This window comes from Cryptosporidium ryanae (assembly GCF_009792415.1).
Source record: "Cryptosporidium ryanae isolate 45019 chromosome Unknown contig_11, whole genome shotgun sequence".
Lineage (NCBI taxonomy): Eukaryota > Apicomplexa > Conoidasida > Eucoccidiorida > Cryptosporidiidae > Cryptosporidium > Cryptosporidium ryanae.
In genome coordinates this window covers 239,368-257,164 of record NW_027125521.1, presented here as the reverse complement: position 1 = coordinate 257,164, position 17,797 = coordinate 239,368, and the positions used below count along the sequence as shown (strand labels likewise).

The 17,797-nt window shown below is 28.7% G+C and overlaps 6 protein-coding genes across 6 annotated transcripts; 2 read left to right on the top strand and 4 right to left on the bottom strand.

The window, feature by feature from the left end:
* Positions 1 to 378: 378 nt before the first annotated feature.
* FG386_000236 (uncharacterized protein) lies at positions 379 to 3,834 on the bottom strand (the record flags this gene model as incomplete). Its single annotated transcript, XM_067339547.1, has 1 exon — positions 379 to 3,834. One exon carries the CDS (start codon positions 3,832 to 3,834, stop codon positions 379 to 381), a length of 3,456 nt encoding a protein of 1,151 aa, XP_067198345.1.
* A 1,102-nt stretch (positions 3,835 to 4,936) lies between these two features.
* FG386_000235 (uncharacterized protein) lies at positions 4,937 to 7,324 on the bottom strand (the record flags this gene model as incomplete). The annotated part of the gene is made up of 1 exon (XM_067339546.1): positions 4,937 to 7,324. One exon carries the CDS (start codon positions 7,322 to 7,324, stop codon positions 4,937 to 4,939), a length of 2,388 nt encoding a protein of 795 aa, XP_067198344.1.
* Positions 7,325 to 9,031: 1,707 nt separating this feature from the next.
* On the top strand, positions 9,032 to 11,818 carry FG386_000233 (uncharacterized protein; the record flags this gene model as incomplete). The annotated part of the gene is made up of 1 exon (XM_067339544.1): positions 9,032 to 11,818. One exon carries the CDS (start codon positions 9,032 to 9,034, stop codon positions 11,816 to 11,818), a length of 2,787 nt encoding a protein of 928 aa, XP_067198342.1.
* Positions 11,819 to 12,224: 406 nt separating this feature from the next.
* On the bottom strand, positions 12,225 to 13,850 carry FG386_000232 (WD40 repeat protein; the record flags this gene model as incomplete). Its single annotated transcript, XM_067339543.1, has 1 exon — positions 12,225 to 13,850. The coding sequence occupies one exon, from the start codon at positions 13,848 to 13,850 to the stop codon at positions 12,225 to 12,227; it is 1,626 nt and encodes a 541-aa protein (XP_067198341.1).
* A 461-nt stretch (positions 13,851 to 14,311) lies between these two features.
* Positions 14,312 to 16,000, bottom strand: FG386_000231 (uncharacterized protein; the record flags this gene model as incomplete). The annotated part of the gene is made up of 1 exon (XM_067339542.1): positions 14,312 to 16,000. The coding sequence occupies one exon, from the start codon at positions 15,998 to 16,000 to the stop codon at positions 14,312 to 14,314; it is 1,689 nt and encodes a 562-aa protein (XP_067198340.1).
* A 149-nt stretch (positions 16,001 to 16,149) lies between these two features.
* Positions 16,150 to 17,760, top strand: FG386_000230 (uncharacterized protein; the record flags this gene model as incomplete). Its single annotated transcript, XM_067339541.1, has 1 exon — positions 16,150 to 17,760. One exon carries the CDS (start codon positions 16,150 to 16,152, stop codon positions 17,758 to 17,760), a length of 1,611 nt encoding a protein of 536 aa, XP_067198339.1.
* Positions 17,761 to 17,797: the final 37 nt, after the last annotated feature.

Genomic DNA, 17,797 nt, shown 5'->3' with positions numbered 1-17,797 from the left:
GGTTTTCAAACGACAAATGTCACATCTAAGACACCAACGACACACTACAGTCAGATTACAGAATCAGGAACACAATTATCTCCCTCAAACCTTAAATTTTTTAATATTTGCTCTTTGTCTATCCGTCCTTCCACTCTTAAGTGTATTCTACATGTACAGCATTTGTAAACACCTCATTCTGAGTATGAATTACACTAAACTAGAGTACTTTTAGATAATTTAAGAACGAAAAAACTCTGATATATAAAACAGTTAGGCGTGAATTTATACATATAAAACTAAATATATAAATTAAATCAAGAAGAGCAACGTTTTCAGTAGTGGTGATTCTCCAGCTATCATTTTTTCCCAATGTAGTTAATAAATCAAATACAAGTGCTATATACCGTTGTTGTCAATGCTAAAGCTGCTTGAAGTTTTAGAATCATTATTACTTTGAATACGTGATTTCTCACCGTTGTCTTTATGAGGGCTGGAAAAAGAAGAGAACTTTATTTCATTGTTAACTTCGCATACACCAAAGCTTTTATTGTGACTATCTCTATTACTATATTCACCATTATAGTCAACTATCTTGTTGTTATACTCGCAACAGTTGTTATTTGGAATACAACCATGAATAATAAATGTACTTGCAAGAAAGGCCATTATGTGCCAAAGGGAATGAAAAATCCAATAAGTATCTACCGTCTCTAAAAACCATGTAATACAACCAAATGCACCACACAGTGTGCCAATTAATATGAATTTGGGCGAGTAATACTCTCTCTGAAATATAAATAGCAACTTTTTGTTTATATTCGTAAAATGATGTTTAATTTTTCTGAAAATGGCGTTATCACAGATGCACTTTAAATTCAAAAACACATCATTTGACTCGTTACTATTATTATTATTATTATTTTGTGGCGATACTGGGATAGATGAATTAATTATTGTACTTAAAGAAACCATCTCAGTTAGTTTTGAGACATCAAAAGGAACATCATTTAAATTGTATTGAGAAATATTCATATTTTTATTTTCTCCTTGATTTTTGATTATTCCAATTTCATCAATTTCGTCTTGTACTCTACTTTCCTTTTTTTTTTCATAAATATTAAACTCATTATGATGTTCCTTTGAAATCGTGTTTTTTGGTGTGTTTGGGGTATCGGTAAGTTCAATAGGAATTGTACAGGATATTTCTGAATTAACAGTTGAATTTCTATTTGAAGGTATTTTCTCGCTGTATATTTTAGTATTATAGTACCAATAAAAAATTCTTCCAAATATAATTAGAAAACAAGATAATATTGGAATTATAGTGGTTGTCAGTCTTGATGTAAATAAAGTTAGAAGTATTAATATAATAATTTGAACCACAAGAAGTGTAATCTCGACTTTTTTCTTAAATCTGCATAGTAGAATAAACACAAATGAAATAATCAACTGAGCAGATATTAAGTCTCCCTTCAGAAGTATGTTTCCATGATCAACCAAGAGACCAACTTCCGCTGCGTGGAATACAGAGGACACTAATCCAGCTATAAATGCCAAAACTGCAACTAACCACTTTCTTTTGTATATACAAACATAAACTGTTGGTATTGCAACAAAATTAGTTCCTACTAACGATATCGGATAAGCCAATATGGATTGATAGGAAAGATACGGCTTTGAACAATATAAACCACCCCATCCTGGATAACACGAACAGTATATATTTATATTTCCAATGTACTCGTTCAAGTAACAATCACCATGTCCTGAACAGGTATCTTTATAGCATGAAATCGGAACAACTTTGTGTTTAACTTCAATATTTAAAGATTTTAATGGAAATTCTACTGGTTGTATTGGCTTAATTATAAATCTCATAGCAAATGGTGTACCCAAAGACATAATTGAAGTGGGCATTTCAATTCCTAGTATTAGTTTTTCTTTATTAAAGTGGTTATCGTAATTTAATAGAGCACCAGTGTCAAGTTTGTGCTCATCTATAAAATTAATTACTTTAGTCTCTTTTATCTCTGAATCACCCTTCAGTACATTGTAGTTCTCTTGCAGCGGATATCTTCCCAAAAGTCCTGTATATTCAATATTTAGTGTACTGTTTAAACGACTGAAGAGATAGCTTAATTCTCTCTCAATGTATAACTCAATCTTATTATCCGAAAACGATAGAATGTTTGTTACTATCTTTGGTATCACTATATAAAATGGTACATTTAAATTCACATTCATGCTTAATTTACTGTCTATCGTTTTTGGCAGTTCTTCAATATTATATTTGGTGCTTATTTTTGTAGGCAGCCATTTAACTACGTGGCTGTCACTACTATACTGAAGATAGTTCAAATTATAGAGTAATTTAACGTAGTAGTCGTCAAATCCACCACTTTTCGCCCCAATTTGTAGTCTTTTTTCAGCGTCAAAGACTATTCCTCCATCTCCGTTGTCTCCTGTCGCTCCAAAACTGCCAACGTAATCAGAGGTGTATTGAAGTACAAAAGGGTAAACGAAGTACTTCGATGGTCGCACGTTATTTAATACCAAGTTGACTCTTAAGTTCTTTTGATCCAAACTGAGATTTCTAAGCGAGCCTTCATCCGTTTTGTTGTTATAAACAGATTTCCTTTTAAGTTCATAGTAATCTATTTCGTCAGATAGTTGAATAGTGATAGAATCTATGTAATTTCTAATTTGGGAAGGAAGCCTCTCATTCTGAATCGTGTGGTTTGAAATTTTACTTTTCAAAGATTGAAATACACCAGTCAATCCGATACAAATGTTTGGCGAGAAAGGAGATATAAGGTGGTTCTTTAAAACGGGAATCGACGAAAGAGAACTATCTGTGCCTCCATCACTAAATACAGTATTTACGTTGTTTAAATATCTCTCCCCGTTTCCTTCATCTTCATTCATTATGCTTACAATACCCTCCTTTAATATGTATGGTGAAATGTATACGCATATATTATTTAAATTGCCGTTATTTTCAAGTAATTTACCTGTTCCTGATTCACCTTCGTTGTCCAATTGTATGGAGAAAAACAAATTTACATTGCAAAAAGTGACATATTCGTTTTTTTCCAATACACATGTTGGGGTTGATACTATTTTTAAGTTATTTAAAGGTAGCTTATGCTTATTTGCCCTCTCTGGCATTTTTGCTATTTGCATACCACTTATCTTGCTACTTACATTGTCATTTAAATTACTTATCTTGTCACCAATATATAAACCAGTATCAACCGTGCTAGTTAAGAATCCACTTATACTATATTCTTTCGAAGGCGACAATGTTACTATTTCGTTACTATTATATTCAACTAAGCAACCTATAGATAGAACTACATATTCGGGTGAACATGGACAATAATGTCTTCTAGTAAATTCTATATCCACATTTCCAACATATATGTCTATATTATATGCATTATTATACAATAACGGAAAATTACATAATGGAAGTTTACTCTCTATTTTTGATCCTTTTGTCATTCCACTCGGGATATTTATTCTTGTGTCGTAATTATATGGTGTGGCTAATTTACCACATCTTAAAAATACAGTGAACCCCTGAGTCAATGTACTATCAAGTATATATATTTCTAGTTTTGGGTATATATATGAATTTGGAGTTGATACTGAAAAATGGTAATTATCGCACAAATAAAACTTTTTAGACGGAAGCCAAACTATTCTTGAACCACCAAATAATTTATCATTGTTCTCAGAAGATGTTAATATCCTCACAGTTTCTCCGTATATAATTAGTAATTCTTTTATTGTAAGTATCTTAATTATCACAAATAAAAACCCTACTAGTAATCCTCTTTTCAATATCATTATTTATATTGCTTTTTCCCTTATTTTTAATTAAACATCCGCATAAATATATATATTAATAAATATGTACTCCAATATATATATATATATATATATATATATATATATATATATAATTTACCTGATTTATTTATATTGTATACCTAACAAGTATTTACCTTTATTAAAACAATTTTAATGTTATTGACTTTATATCGCCAACTTTCTTCACTTTTCTCACGTTGCTAATTTGATATCAACACATTCGTATATTAAGATATCGACCTTCTCAAAAAAAAATTAATATTTTTCATTTGTGTTATTATTTCAACATGAAACACTTGCTATTATTTACCTAAGCTCATATATATAATCAAATTTGAATTCTTCTTACTCTTAAACCCAGTTTATATTATTCAACAACTTTTTAAATCTTAATACTATTAATGGTACATGCATGTATATCTATAATATTTTCCAACTTTTCTCTTTATTTAACTCAGTCTAACAGCTTTGAGTTTATTCTTTTATTAATGCTAAACTCCTTTCAACTTTATTACTTGTAATACATTATTGTACTTTATGCCATTCACTCAAACATGACCGCCAAAAATGCTAGCATATTTTGTTATTGGACATAATTTTTATATACACACACACCCCACAGTTTATTATTTACATTAAACTATTTATTATTTTGTCCCTATTATATAAATATAATATACTTATTATTATAATAATATTAATATTAACAACAATAATAAAAATTAATGTCTAATATATTAAAAAATCAAAACACAATAAATTTAAATAAAGAACAGAAAAAATTAATCACATGAATAAAAATATTAGAATTTACTCATTCTTGCATTTTAATCTAATATATTTATTTTGGGAAATACTTCTTAATTTACAAAGTTTTTTTTTTTTAAAGATCACACTACATGTTACATACGTAATGCGTTTTTTTTTCGATTTTCCTTATATTCTTAAATATTATATAAACATATTTATTTATTTATTTTTTAAACAATTATATGCTCTATAATTTTAAATATTACTTCTTTATATAACGTGAACATTACTTCGTTTTGTATCTGTATAACAGGAATGCATATATGCATTATATGTCGCTTTTGTTATTTACTAATGCTTTCTCGACCTCCATTTTTACTCTGTCACTAAAACTAACTTTATTTTTAGGTATTGATAATGTTTTTAGACACTTTGATCTATTGGATCCACTTTTTTTACTCTTATCGTTACTTTTATTTAATACACTATTATTCTTATTATTGATATGTCCATCAGTCTCATTATTTGAAATATTCACCCTATTTTCTTTGTTATCTTCTGTGCTTGCAATCTCTTTTGTATCATTCTTTTTTTCATTAATATTCTTATTTAAACTACTTTTTAATCTTTCTAAGAGCTTGTTATTTTCATTTATTGCTGATGATATTTTGTCCATCACTCCGTTTGGCTTCCTTGTAATATCAAGCACTTTTGAAGTATAACTATCATCATTATCATTTGTATTCAGTGATCGTTCTTCCAGCTTTTTTTTTTGTTCTTCTAACGCACTTCTTGATATTAATGGTTTCACTTTCTCATTATCACTTAGTACAGGAAATTTTTGTTTTATATTATTTGAATTACTTATCATTAGATCACGAAACATTTTTAACTTATTTATATGTCTTGTATTCTCATTTTCCTCCAACAAATTATTGCTGTCTTTTAAATCTTTTGAATAAGTATTTGAATTATTATTATTATTATTATTATTATTATTAGCATTGATACTACCAGTATTCTCATGTATTTTTAATAATTCTAACTCTTTCTCTAATCCAGTAAATAAATCATTCATTTCATCTCTTCCTTCGTTCATATCATTTAATAATTTATTGTTTAATTCTATGTAGTAACTTTCACTATTATTATTATTATTTATATTTGTTTGTACTCCAGTATTGTTTCCAACGCTAGTATTCAACAAATTATTGTTTTCTTCAATTTTATCATTGTAATCATTATCAAACTCTTCTTCTTCGGCCTCATTATTGTGTGTTTCTCTATTGTATATATTTTTAACATAATCTTCTAGTAAGACTTCATCATTATTTTCTTGGTACTTTTGTTCATAATTACAATTATTATCATTTACTTCTTCTTCTTCTTCTTCTTCTTCTTCTTGATATTTATCAGTATAATTATTCTCTCGTTTAATAAAATTATTATATATACTAAGTTTATTCTTATTTAAAGTAATAGAATCCTTGATATTTATATTTGTCCAATTTATCGGATAATTGTCTTTATATGTTAACTCGTCTAACAACTCCAAACTAATTGGTTGATAAGGACCATATACTGGAACTTTATTACCTTCCCCATAGCAATAATCATAATTGTTATCTATCTGTTGTGTTAATAAATTATATATTACATCTAGTTGCAGTAGCAGTATATATGGTGAAAAATTCTCTAAATATAAACTTGAAAGTGGAATCAATATAAATGGTATTTCAGTACTTATTATACTTGAAGTCATAACTGTATTATGATTAGTATAGTATTCATCATATTCATCGTTATCATCCTCATATTTGATATTATCTGTATTTTCATCATTATAATTATTCTTTTTTAATCTATCTTTATTCAATTTAATTTTACCAGTATTATTTACTATTAATAACTCTTTTTGAATATTTAAATAATTAATTATTGTTTGAAATGAATAATACAGTATTTCGTGATTCCATTTATATTCTTCCAATTTTTTTGGATTATAGTATAATTGGCACAAAATAGATACATCTATCCAACCCATGTGATATAACATGACCATTATCAATACAAATCCATTTGATGTTAGATCGCACTGTAATGAGTTTACGTATTTGCTGGAATATTTATCATTATTATTTAAATCACTTAAATTATAACTTAAATATCTTTCCCAACTTTCTATTCTATCTGATAATATACTAGTATACTTGTTATTGTTAGGTATCATTTTGTAAAATTCATTAATTGTCTCATCTGAAAATGATAATCCATGACATTGCAAGTATTTATTCACATTTAATAATAAATTTCTTGAATTTAGCCTCAAATATGGGATAAAATAATGGTGAAATATTTTACATAAAAAATTGATTATTTTAAACTCATTTTTTTCATATATATCCTCAACATTTATCAATTCTTTTTTCATATCGCTAGTATTTAATTCAGGTAAATTGCTTTTTTCGGGTGGGTTACTTAAAAAATTTAAACATAAACTTATGTTATTTAGTGCTTGGTTTTTGTTTAATGGCCGTTTGTATATTATTAATTCACCCTCTGTATTATAACCGTATAAGCTTGACCATTTTCTGAGTAAGCTTGAAAGTAGTATTCCATCTCTAAATTCCTCATAAAAATTGTCATTATTTAATTCTATTGACCATATATTAATATAATTAATATATCTAATTATAAATATCTCAAAAATTTCCATTTTACCTCTTTTTCTTATAATAAGATATACTATATTATTAAATTATTATAACCGATCTTAAATAACTTTTTTTTTCTTTTTATTATTAATTTCTTGCTAACGTCAAAGTTGGATCTATTTTGAAGAATACGAAACTTAAATGCAACATACATGCAACTTTGCATGTATGTGCACGTGACTTGCATGTGGACACCTAAAAAATTTTACTGCTTGTTTAAGCCAAAAATCCAAAAAAATTAAACAAATTAAAATTAAGTTACGAAAACAATGTTAACAGTAAATAACAGATCAACTAGTACCTAAATATAGTATAGATCCTATATTTAACATCTTTTCTAGAATGAATATTTTGTTGTAATTCATATTTTAATTAAAAAAACTAGAGTAATTTAATATCAAATATTAATAAGTGAACATTAAAGATAATAAAACAGTAAAACCTTATTTTTTCCATTTTTTAAATTATGTTCTCGTTTTTATTTAAAACTATATTACTTTACTGAGAATTAAGAAAACTTGCCACTTCATAGAGGAGACGCTATTAGTACCGCTCAAACTCCCCACATATCTCAGTATAAATAATAATTAATAGTACAGGATAAATTTATGAGGAAAAATCATTACTTGGTATATTAAAAATCAATAATATAACATAGCATATAAAGTTAAACATATATTGCAAATAGTGTATTATTGTTGATAACTCACTTATATTAATGCCTAATATTCGATTAAATATTATACATTTATTTAAACCCTAGTGAGGGGCAATATCTCCCTACATTAAGTGGCAAATACGTGATGATATGTCTATTTTCTATTTGTAGACGTCTACAAATTAATATTAAATAATAATTAATACAAGGTAGTAAAAGTTTATTGCACCTTTTTCCACTAGTATTGCAATCTGCATGTGCACTAGGTGAATTATGGGTAACTTGGTAGGGATATTAAAAAATATAATTTTAATGTATATATACTTTATTTAACTTAAATAGTAGACCAATGCACTACAATAAATTAATATAAAAATATTTGTAAAAAATAAAATTCAAGTTTTATTTATAAATAATTGAATTAACTTTCTATGTTTATTTTAACATTTTTTGCAACAAATAAATAAGAATAAGAACGAAAACAATATATCCCTATATTGTTTTTGCTTAAATATCAATTTTGTTGTGTATTTAACCTGGCCACCTATCATACATATTTCAACTGTATAATTATACGAATTTGAAATCGATAATAAGTAATCATAGAATCTACAAAAATAAACTGTCAGTTGTATAAATCACATATCATAATTTAAATTTGATTTATTTGGAGTATTTATATACAAATACAGTTCAAGTAATTTTTTCGGTTTATATTTTACATTGTAGTTAAGACGACATCACAAAATATCGCACATATTTTTTGTTTTGTATAAATCTGTTCTTTCTCAGTAATATAAAATAAAATAATTACATTTAAATTTTTACTGGTTATTAGTGAAAAGATTATTTACATTTATGTAATAATAAAGGCGTTCATATTTTTAGTGGAATTTCCAAGACTTATATTGGAATCATAAAATTGGAGAACAAACACATTTATTTGTAAACACAAAAATAAAGCAAGTCAAATTTTAAAACAATAGATTTTGCTAACTTATCTGTTTTTTTTTAACTATTTCAATAATTGGTATATTAATAAAAATAATTAATGATCTCACATTCCTCATTAGTACCTTCCTCAAATAATACAACTCTAACATCCACAATATCATCCTCATCAATTTCCCAGCCTATATTACAGGCAACAGCAGTATCTATTCAATCTAAGCATATGAATGGATTAGATGAAAGCAAGATATTGTCTCCTCCATCTACAACACTAACTCCTTCTTCGACTCCCTCTACTACCCCGACATATTCATCATCATCAATGAACACATCAGGTTTTGGTCAACAACAGCAATCTGTAGTTTTAGGTGCAGCAGGTAATACGGCCAATATAATTCCTTCGATTTCGTCTACAAACGTTAATAGTGTTAGTATACCGACAAATAACCATATTTCTCCCTTTAACAATGGAATGTTGAATACTGCTTTTTACGGTGACCCTAATCTTATGCAATTGTTATCAAATATAATACAAAATAATCAAAATGGATATTTAACGGGAATGTATCCTGTAAATTATGGTTATGGAGGATCCACATTACAATTGGGAACAGGTGTCGGAACACCTTATTTTGGGAACTACTGTATTCAAAGTGGAATTGGAGTTCCATTCGGATCTCATTTTTCAATGAATCATTCTACTTTCGGTTTTACAGGGGAAGATTTTTCAGAACAATTAGTATCAAATAGAAATATCCAAGGAGAAGCAGGATCCGTTTCAACTCTTGATTCAAAAAAAAACCAGTTAACGACTCCAGAAAGAACTAAAGGTGATATTAATGTAGTCAATTTAAACGATAAAAAAACAGAATTGCCAGCTATTTTAGAAAATAGTATAGACGAAGCCCTTAACAAAAAAAGAAGAAAGGAAACTTCTATAGATTCAGTTAACAGTTTAGTTGAGACAGTTGCAACTGAAACAAATTCAACAGTAGATGATGTTGTAGGGAAACAAACTAAAAGTGAAAATGACGAGCCTGCAAATTCAACAGTAGAAGACAATTTACTGATTCAAAATTTTTCTAGAATTAAACATGAAAATATAAACAAAAATAAAGGAATAACAGAGATCAATGACTCACCGACTTCTAATTCCGTTATTGGAAGTTGCATTTCTAGTTCGTTGCTTTCAGCAATTCATGAAGAGGAGTTGTTCATGTCTAGTGATAGAAGAACACCATTTGATAAAATTCTTAGAATTCACACAAGTTTGGTTGGCTCCCTTTCATGGACACCTCCTATAGATAGGGATGATGTTGTTCTAAAACCTGCCTCCAGTTCTTCTGTTGCAGTTGAAACTTTAAATAATAGTAGTACAAGTGTCACCAAAGATAATGTTGACGACTCTAATGCTGAGAGTAATAGTAAGGCTGTCATTCAAGTAAGATCTAGCGAGGATTATAATCCATTTAAACAAAGAGAATACAACTCAGCAAATGTAACATGTTTTTCACCGAGAATGTTACCTGACTGGCAACTTAATTGGTTGAGAGACGTAACTAGATCTCTTTCGAATGTTCCAAAAAGCCCAATGACAGGAATTCACTTTGATAGAACCAAGCCTGCTTGGGCTGTGTCTTACTATGAGTGTGAAACAAGGAAATACTACTTCTTTTTTATACCTGACTTGTCAGAATACACCATTGAGATTACACTTGCTGCTGCAATCGGGTGCAGACAAAATGTGGTTGCTAGAGGAGCACATAAGAGAAAGAAACCGGGAGTATTAACTTTTAACCTTTATAGTGGCCAATTTGAAAAATCTGCTACAGACTCTATAAATCCGAGTTTATCTTCTAGCTCTACATCACTATTGAAAGGAAGTAGTAGTAATATCAACGATTCTGGTATATTTGAATCTGATATTATTTCTTTTAAAAAGGACACAAAGGAACACAATGTTAGAGTTAGTCGCAGTAATTGTGACAATAGTACGAATAAGAATAAAGGTAATAATGTAGTATTAGAATCCTCTGGTTTATATAATGGCAGCTGTAATTTAACAGGACTTAATAACTTGGCAAATTTGGCAGCTCTTGGAACTGTTACTGCAGCCTTGTCTGGATCCAATTCAGGACAGACTTCAATGCCAGCACCGTTGCATACTACAACATCAGCTAAAAACACAGAGTCACCTTTGGGATCACCGAATTCCTCCAGCACAAGCGGCCAAGGTATAATCGGAGTGAACCCTCTCGGAGGAAATATTTTTGATCAAAATATAGGTAACATAGCAAATAGTGGTAATTTAATTGGTCTAGGTGTAAATTTCCCATTCCAGTTTAATGGGTTGCCACCTTTACAAAACAATAATATAGCTTCTCAGATATTCCTTCAACATCTGCAGCCTTCTTTATTGCATCCCAGTACCATCAAATCCCAGCTTATTTTATCTGGTAATGCTCACCCAGTTTCTACTAGTAATGCATTTTCAAGTCACCATTTCCAAATTCCACAGTATCGTAATTTAAACAATAACCCTTTCGTACCAGAAATTATTAATGGAGGTTCTGGCGTTTTAAACGTTGAGAATGGATTATCCCAACAAGGTACAGTGAATAATTGCAATTCTTTTGTATTTGATCAGTCATCAAACAATTCAGTTTCGTCTCCTCAAACGCTATCTTCTGTTCAAGTTTCAGCTACATCCACTCCTACATCTACTTCAGCATCAACTCCTGTTTCAATTTTATCCTCAAAGATATCTCCTACTTCTTCATCATGCAATTGTGTGCATTCAGACGGAATAAGTGACATTGATAAAACAAAAACACTTGATACACTACTTGAAGAGACAAGTAACGTAAATCAGGACAAATCAAGCTAATTCTGTCACCACTCTTACATTCATAATCTAGAGTGTGGGTGCCAAATAGTTTAAATCCCAGTTTAAACCAATTACAATCTGTTTGATTATATTTTTTTTTATCTTATTCATCATAATTAACAAGTATATTATAAGTTCTTTTGTATTATTCCCGTCTTTGTATTCCTATGCGTCCGTTTATATACGTTAATAGATAAAAGGGAAAAGAGAATTGATATAAAGAGAAGGTATAAATGTAGAGTTCAGATTCTGACTTAAAATTTCTATGAAATGACACGTTTAATAATTAATAATAGTATTTTATGTTAAATTTACAGATTATATATATTTATCTATATCTATAGTAGAAATTGTCTATACCAAATACAAAAAATTTAGTTACTAAAAAGAATATATAGTTCGATTCTTAAATATAACTATTTAACCTGTATAGCAGAATATCACCTTTATCGTTACCAACAGCAAAAAATCCGCCTTTCTCTGAAAAGTCGAGAGAAGTGACATATTTCAACGGCGTTCTTATAGAAGGCCAATTACTGAATACTTTACCAGTATTTAAATTAATAAGTTTAAGAGAATCCTTACTCCACTTTGATGATATTGCAGCCACCTCATTCTTTGGATGAACAGCCATACTTGTGATGCTAGTACACAAATTGCTTATAATATATTTAGGAGTCTCAAACAAAGATGATTTACAGACTCTATCTTGGTGACTGTTTCTAAAATAATAATTTGTTGAATCAACGTCGCCGTTATAGGTTGTTTTTTGATATATATTAACATATCCCGTTGAAGATCCAGTTAATATAAAAGACTTTTTTTCACCGGTAACTTTGTCTTTATAACTGGAAGATACAATTCTCGAAATGCAAAGAGATCCATGATCCATAATCCTTTCTCTACATCTTCCAGTATTGATATCCCAAATGTAAATCTCTCCTGTATTACTGGATGAAATGAGCTTATTATCGTCATCAGGATGAAATGTGAGTCCAGTAACACTGTCATTCATTACAAATGAACGAACAAGTTGTTTTGTGATCTCATCTAACACTAATATACAGCCATTACTCGTTGAAAAAGCAATATAAGGCTTAGATTTGTCTTCTCCTCCCTGAACAGTTAAATTCCAATATCTTTTATCTTTTCTGCCTGCTATTCCTGGAATAAAATCAATTCTACCCTCTAGTAAATCATAAACACCGATTCTTGAATTAGGGCCCAAAAATAGCATCTCCTCTGTTTTATTTGTAAATTTCGACTCGTATATTGGGAAATTTTCAAAATATAAGGATGAAATCAATTTATTGTCAACACCATCTACACTAAATAATTTTATTTTCTTGTCCCAACCACTTACTGATAGCAAACATGATTTTAAACCACTGCTTCCCATCATTTGGCCTTTATGAAATTCTAAAGATTTTACTACACAGTCACTTGGGGATTGAATATTAGCATTTGCAAGCCTGGATATATCTATTTTTGAATGATTAAAGTGCATTCTTTTACTTCCTTTTCTATTAGTCTCCTGAGACTCTATGTTTGAACTCAAAGTTCCTCTTGCACCTTCTATATATTTGTATATTTTTCCGCTTTTAACTTCTGTTGTCCTTATTCCACCTTTGAAACTAGCCAGTGAAAAGCCCTCATCTACATCTCCTTTTGTTTCTCCGGCAGATTTGTTTTCAGTTTCCGCGAAATCATGTTCCAAATCGGTTTTCCCTATTTCACCCCTACTTACAGCCTTTCTTGCTCTTTCTATCCACTCACTAATTTTTAAATTATGAACCCTATTTTTATGAAACTCACGCAATCTAAGCGAATATTCCTTCCCTCCTAATGCACCTTCGTTTTCTACCTTCCTCAACTTCCTTAATTTGCTCACATCTGAAATGTTTACCTCAATCCTCTCATCATCCGAGTCATGCCAAGCTCTTGTTGATACATCCAAATTCGTCTCACTCCCTCCACTTCTGATTTCACTCACTTTTTTAGTATTACTCTCACTCTTACCTTTAGAACCCATTTCAAAAGTTGGTATTGTTCAGTGAAAGTATTATGTATTCGCGTATCTAAACCTATATTATCTTTATGATAAATAATTCCAGCAGCTCAGTATTCTATCAAACTAAATTCGAGCTATTCTTATTTAAAGTTAAAAATAGAATATATTGCCTCTTGCTATTACAATTCTATTAAACTAGAGATGTCAGTATATTTCACAAGTACTAATTATGCCTGTCCTTTTATGTGAAATTAATTAAGATATATCTTACGAAAACTATCAAATGCGTACCCTGTACCACTATTCTTATAGATCAAAACCTATTTTATTCCAACTGTTGTCATCTAGTACCTATATCACCTATTACTAAGCTTTCCTGGCGCCAGTGCATTTTATGTGGCGCCGGTTAACCTGTATTCAAATAGCGATAACGGGTATGGAAAAGTAGAAGAAATAAATACAGTGAGGTTAGTTATAAATGATTATTTGTTAGAGAACTTTATAATTCTAAACAAAGTGATGAAAATAATAAATATAAGAGGAGCAATTACTGGGGAGCAAACGGCGGAAATAAGATCATAGTTATATGTTTTGTGGTTGACTATATCCCCGTTAAACAGCAGGTTATATGAATCTTGAGCTAATACAGAGTAGAGATTACTTGATTTTATTCTTTTTTCCTTAACAATATCAGACAGCTGTTTATTCAAGTAAACTATTGCTATAACAATGTGTTTAGGAAGTTTATATATGTTGTAAAATCTTAATGTAGATAGGAATTTATTAATATTTGATAATGTGTTTTCAAATCTGTACTTGGAATGAATTATTTTAAATAAAGAAACTTGCCAATCGGTGAATAGTAATGTTTTATTTATTTGTTTAATGAAAGTATTTATGGTGTATTTGTTACCAAGTTTGCTTTTAAATTCAAAATAGGTTTCGTTAGTCTGATAATTGTCATTTAAGAGCAAATTCCTTATGTATTTTATCAAAGATATTAATGCCTTGTTACTGCTTTTGTCATTATTAATATCCAAACAATTAAGCAAGAATCCATTATCGGTTCTAATGTTAGTGCAATACTCCTTATTTTCCTTCTTGGAGTAAGAACTCTCACTGTAATAGTAATTCACTAAATTTATACTAAATTTACTGTCGTCATTAAAAGAATAATTATTCTTGTTTAAACTGACAACATTGAAAAGTCTATACAACTTTGTGTAATTATCCTCTAAAAAAGCTGATACCTCATTTTCACTTAGATTTAAATATTTATTTTGAGTATGAATATTAAAGTTAAATATTTCTCTAATCTGAACCAAAAAGTTATTAAACAAAAGTTCACTTTTATCCTCTTTCTCATTTATTATTAAATAATACTTTCCTTGTTTTAAATTAGTATTTTCAATCAAACTTGTTCTAGTGTCAATAAAATTATTTATATATAAATCTATGGTGTTATATTCAAATATTTCAGAAACGCCTTTATTAATAAACTTTGTGAACCATATTTCGATTATATCATTCAACAGAATTAAAAACTCTCCAGAACTTGTTTCTTTAGATAAACAAAAAATTGAGTATCTTCCATTGTATAAATTTAGCGTATCTCTAAATTTTTCATTCTGACAATTATTAAATGAAACATATATTATATATTTGACGTTATTCTCGCTTAATTCATTGCTATTATCTTCGGGTTCTTTCTCACCTGTAAGTATTTCATTGGAAATACTATCATTAAACTCAAAATAAGAATCTCTAACTTTAAAATCAATAAAAAAATGTACATTGCTTTTAACTCTTTCTTTATGTGAGGATTGGACATTCTTAAAAATCTCAGCATTCATATCTCTATTTGAAATAATGTTTTTTAGAGTTTCTGTTTCCATAATTCTCATTCCAACTATTTCTATTGTAACCTCATTTTTTAAAAAAATATTATTCATATTATGCTTTAACGAAAAAATCAAAAGGTTTATGTTAAATATGCCGATCAAGGAGTTCCCTTTAAATCCATTGTAGTATTCGACATATACACAAACACATAAAAACGTAAGCAAAAAAATGATCACCCATGCCAACACTTTAACACTATAGTTTATCAACAATGCTGTGTAAACTCTCTTTCTTAACAACAAGTCATAATCTTCATCTTTGCATTCCATTCTAGTTCACGTATCTATTTATTTAATGGTTTTATTTATTCCAAGTCCGGTACCTTTATTTAATAATAATCACATTATATTTCTTCAGTTCCCGCCACCCCACACGGTCCTTAGTTTTGATTATATGACTATAAGTTTCAAATGAAGTAATGAATAAATATGCATTACTAGGAATACTTATAGTTTTAGTCATTAACACCTTCGGTAATGTCAGACTTGAAGCAAGATGTGACGGAGACAACGTCAGAGATGTTAGTCCTTTGGTAAGTGAGATATTTGATTTGTTTTTGGAACATTTAGAAAATAAGAAGAAAGGCAAATACAAGATAAACAATAGTGAATTGATGGAGCAAAATATTGCTGAAGTCAACAAGGAGGTTACTATCTTTTCCCCAGTAGAGGAATCAAATAAACCGGACCTATATTTTCAACCTAGGAGCGAATCAGTTGAAATGTATAACGCTGTGAATAATTCAAGAATTTTCAAGGTTTTTGAAAGAAAAATTACCTTTAATGATAATAAGGTTGATATTTTTTTAAGTTTAATTACGGAAAACGGATTTGACAATAATTCCGTTTTACTTTTTAAACCATTAAATGTTAGCCATCCAAATTATCGAACTAACCTAACTCAGTTTTGCTCTTCAAATATAAATAATGAGATATTTGTGGAAACAAGCGATTATTCAACATTATATAATAGTAATGGAGGTATTAAAAATATTCTTTCATTTAGACTGAACTATGAAATCGCAAAACTCTTGAATAAAACATTTATCATATGTTTATCTGATTCAATTCAAAGAAACTATTCAATTTACATTACACATCTTTCATTTTCAGAAGAAAAAAATATAAAGTCAGAAACAAATGATTATAGAGATCAATTTGAAAATAAGGATACACTTATGCACAATATTAATGATGTTATTAATTATGAAGAATTAAACAATATTAATATTTTAAAATACAATTTCTATGATATAGAGGAAGATGGAAAGGTATTGATAAGAAATGAAATTAAAAAAAACGAAACATGTAGTGATTACAGCATTTTAGTTGTTGACAAAAAAGGAAAAATTGTAACTACTGGAGCTATTAGTGACATGAAAGGTAAAATAGATAATATTTGTTTTTGGATATTAACATTAACTAAAGACCACTTCAACCTTGAAAATTTTAGTGATGATTTTGGTATTAAAGTGAATTATTCACCCCTATTCGTGTTGTCTGTTAATAAAAAAAGTAATGTAAAAAAAGAAATAATTTCAATAATAAATTATATATACGATGAGTCTAGAAACAAAGTTAAATTATTCAATTCTATACTATTTAAATTTATTTTTTTATTAATTACTTTAATACCCATTGTATTACTTGCTTACTGTATACTAATTATAGTATTCGATCTTATAGAATTTTTATTACTCAATTACAAAAATATGGCTGTGAATGGCAAAATTAAATTATATATTCACAATTTAAATTCATTTGTAAAGGAAAACAAGGATTTTAGTGAAAATAAGAGTGTTGAAAAAAAGAGAATGTTAAATTGGTATGGAGATAAAAAACGCGAAAATGAAAAAAAAAATGCAGAAATAAATAAACACAGAGAAATGGACTTAAGTACTCACTACGATGAATCAGGTAACTCTTATTCAGATAATTACTGTAGTGATCAGCATCAAAGTGTATTGAGAAACGATCCTTTAAAGTACTTTGATTCAGATTGCTCCCTAAGTACATATACTGGTATGTGAACAGAATATATTAAAATGTAATAGTATTAATTATTTA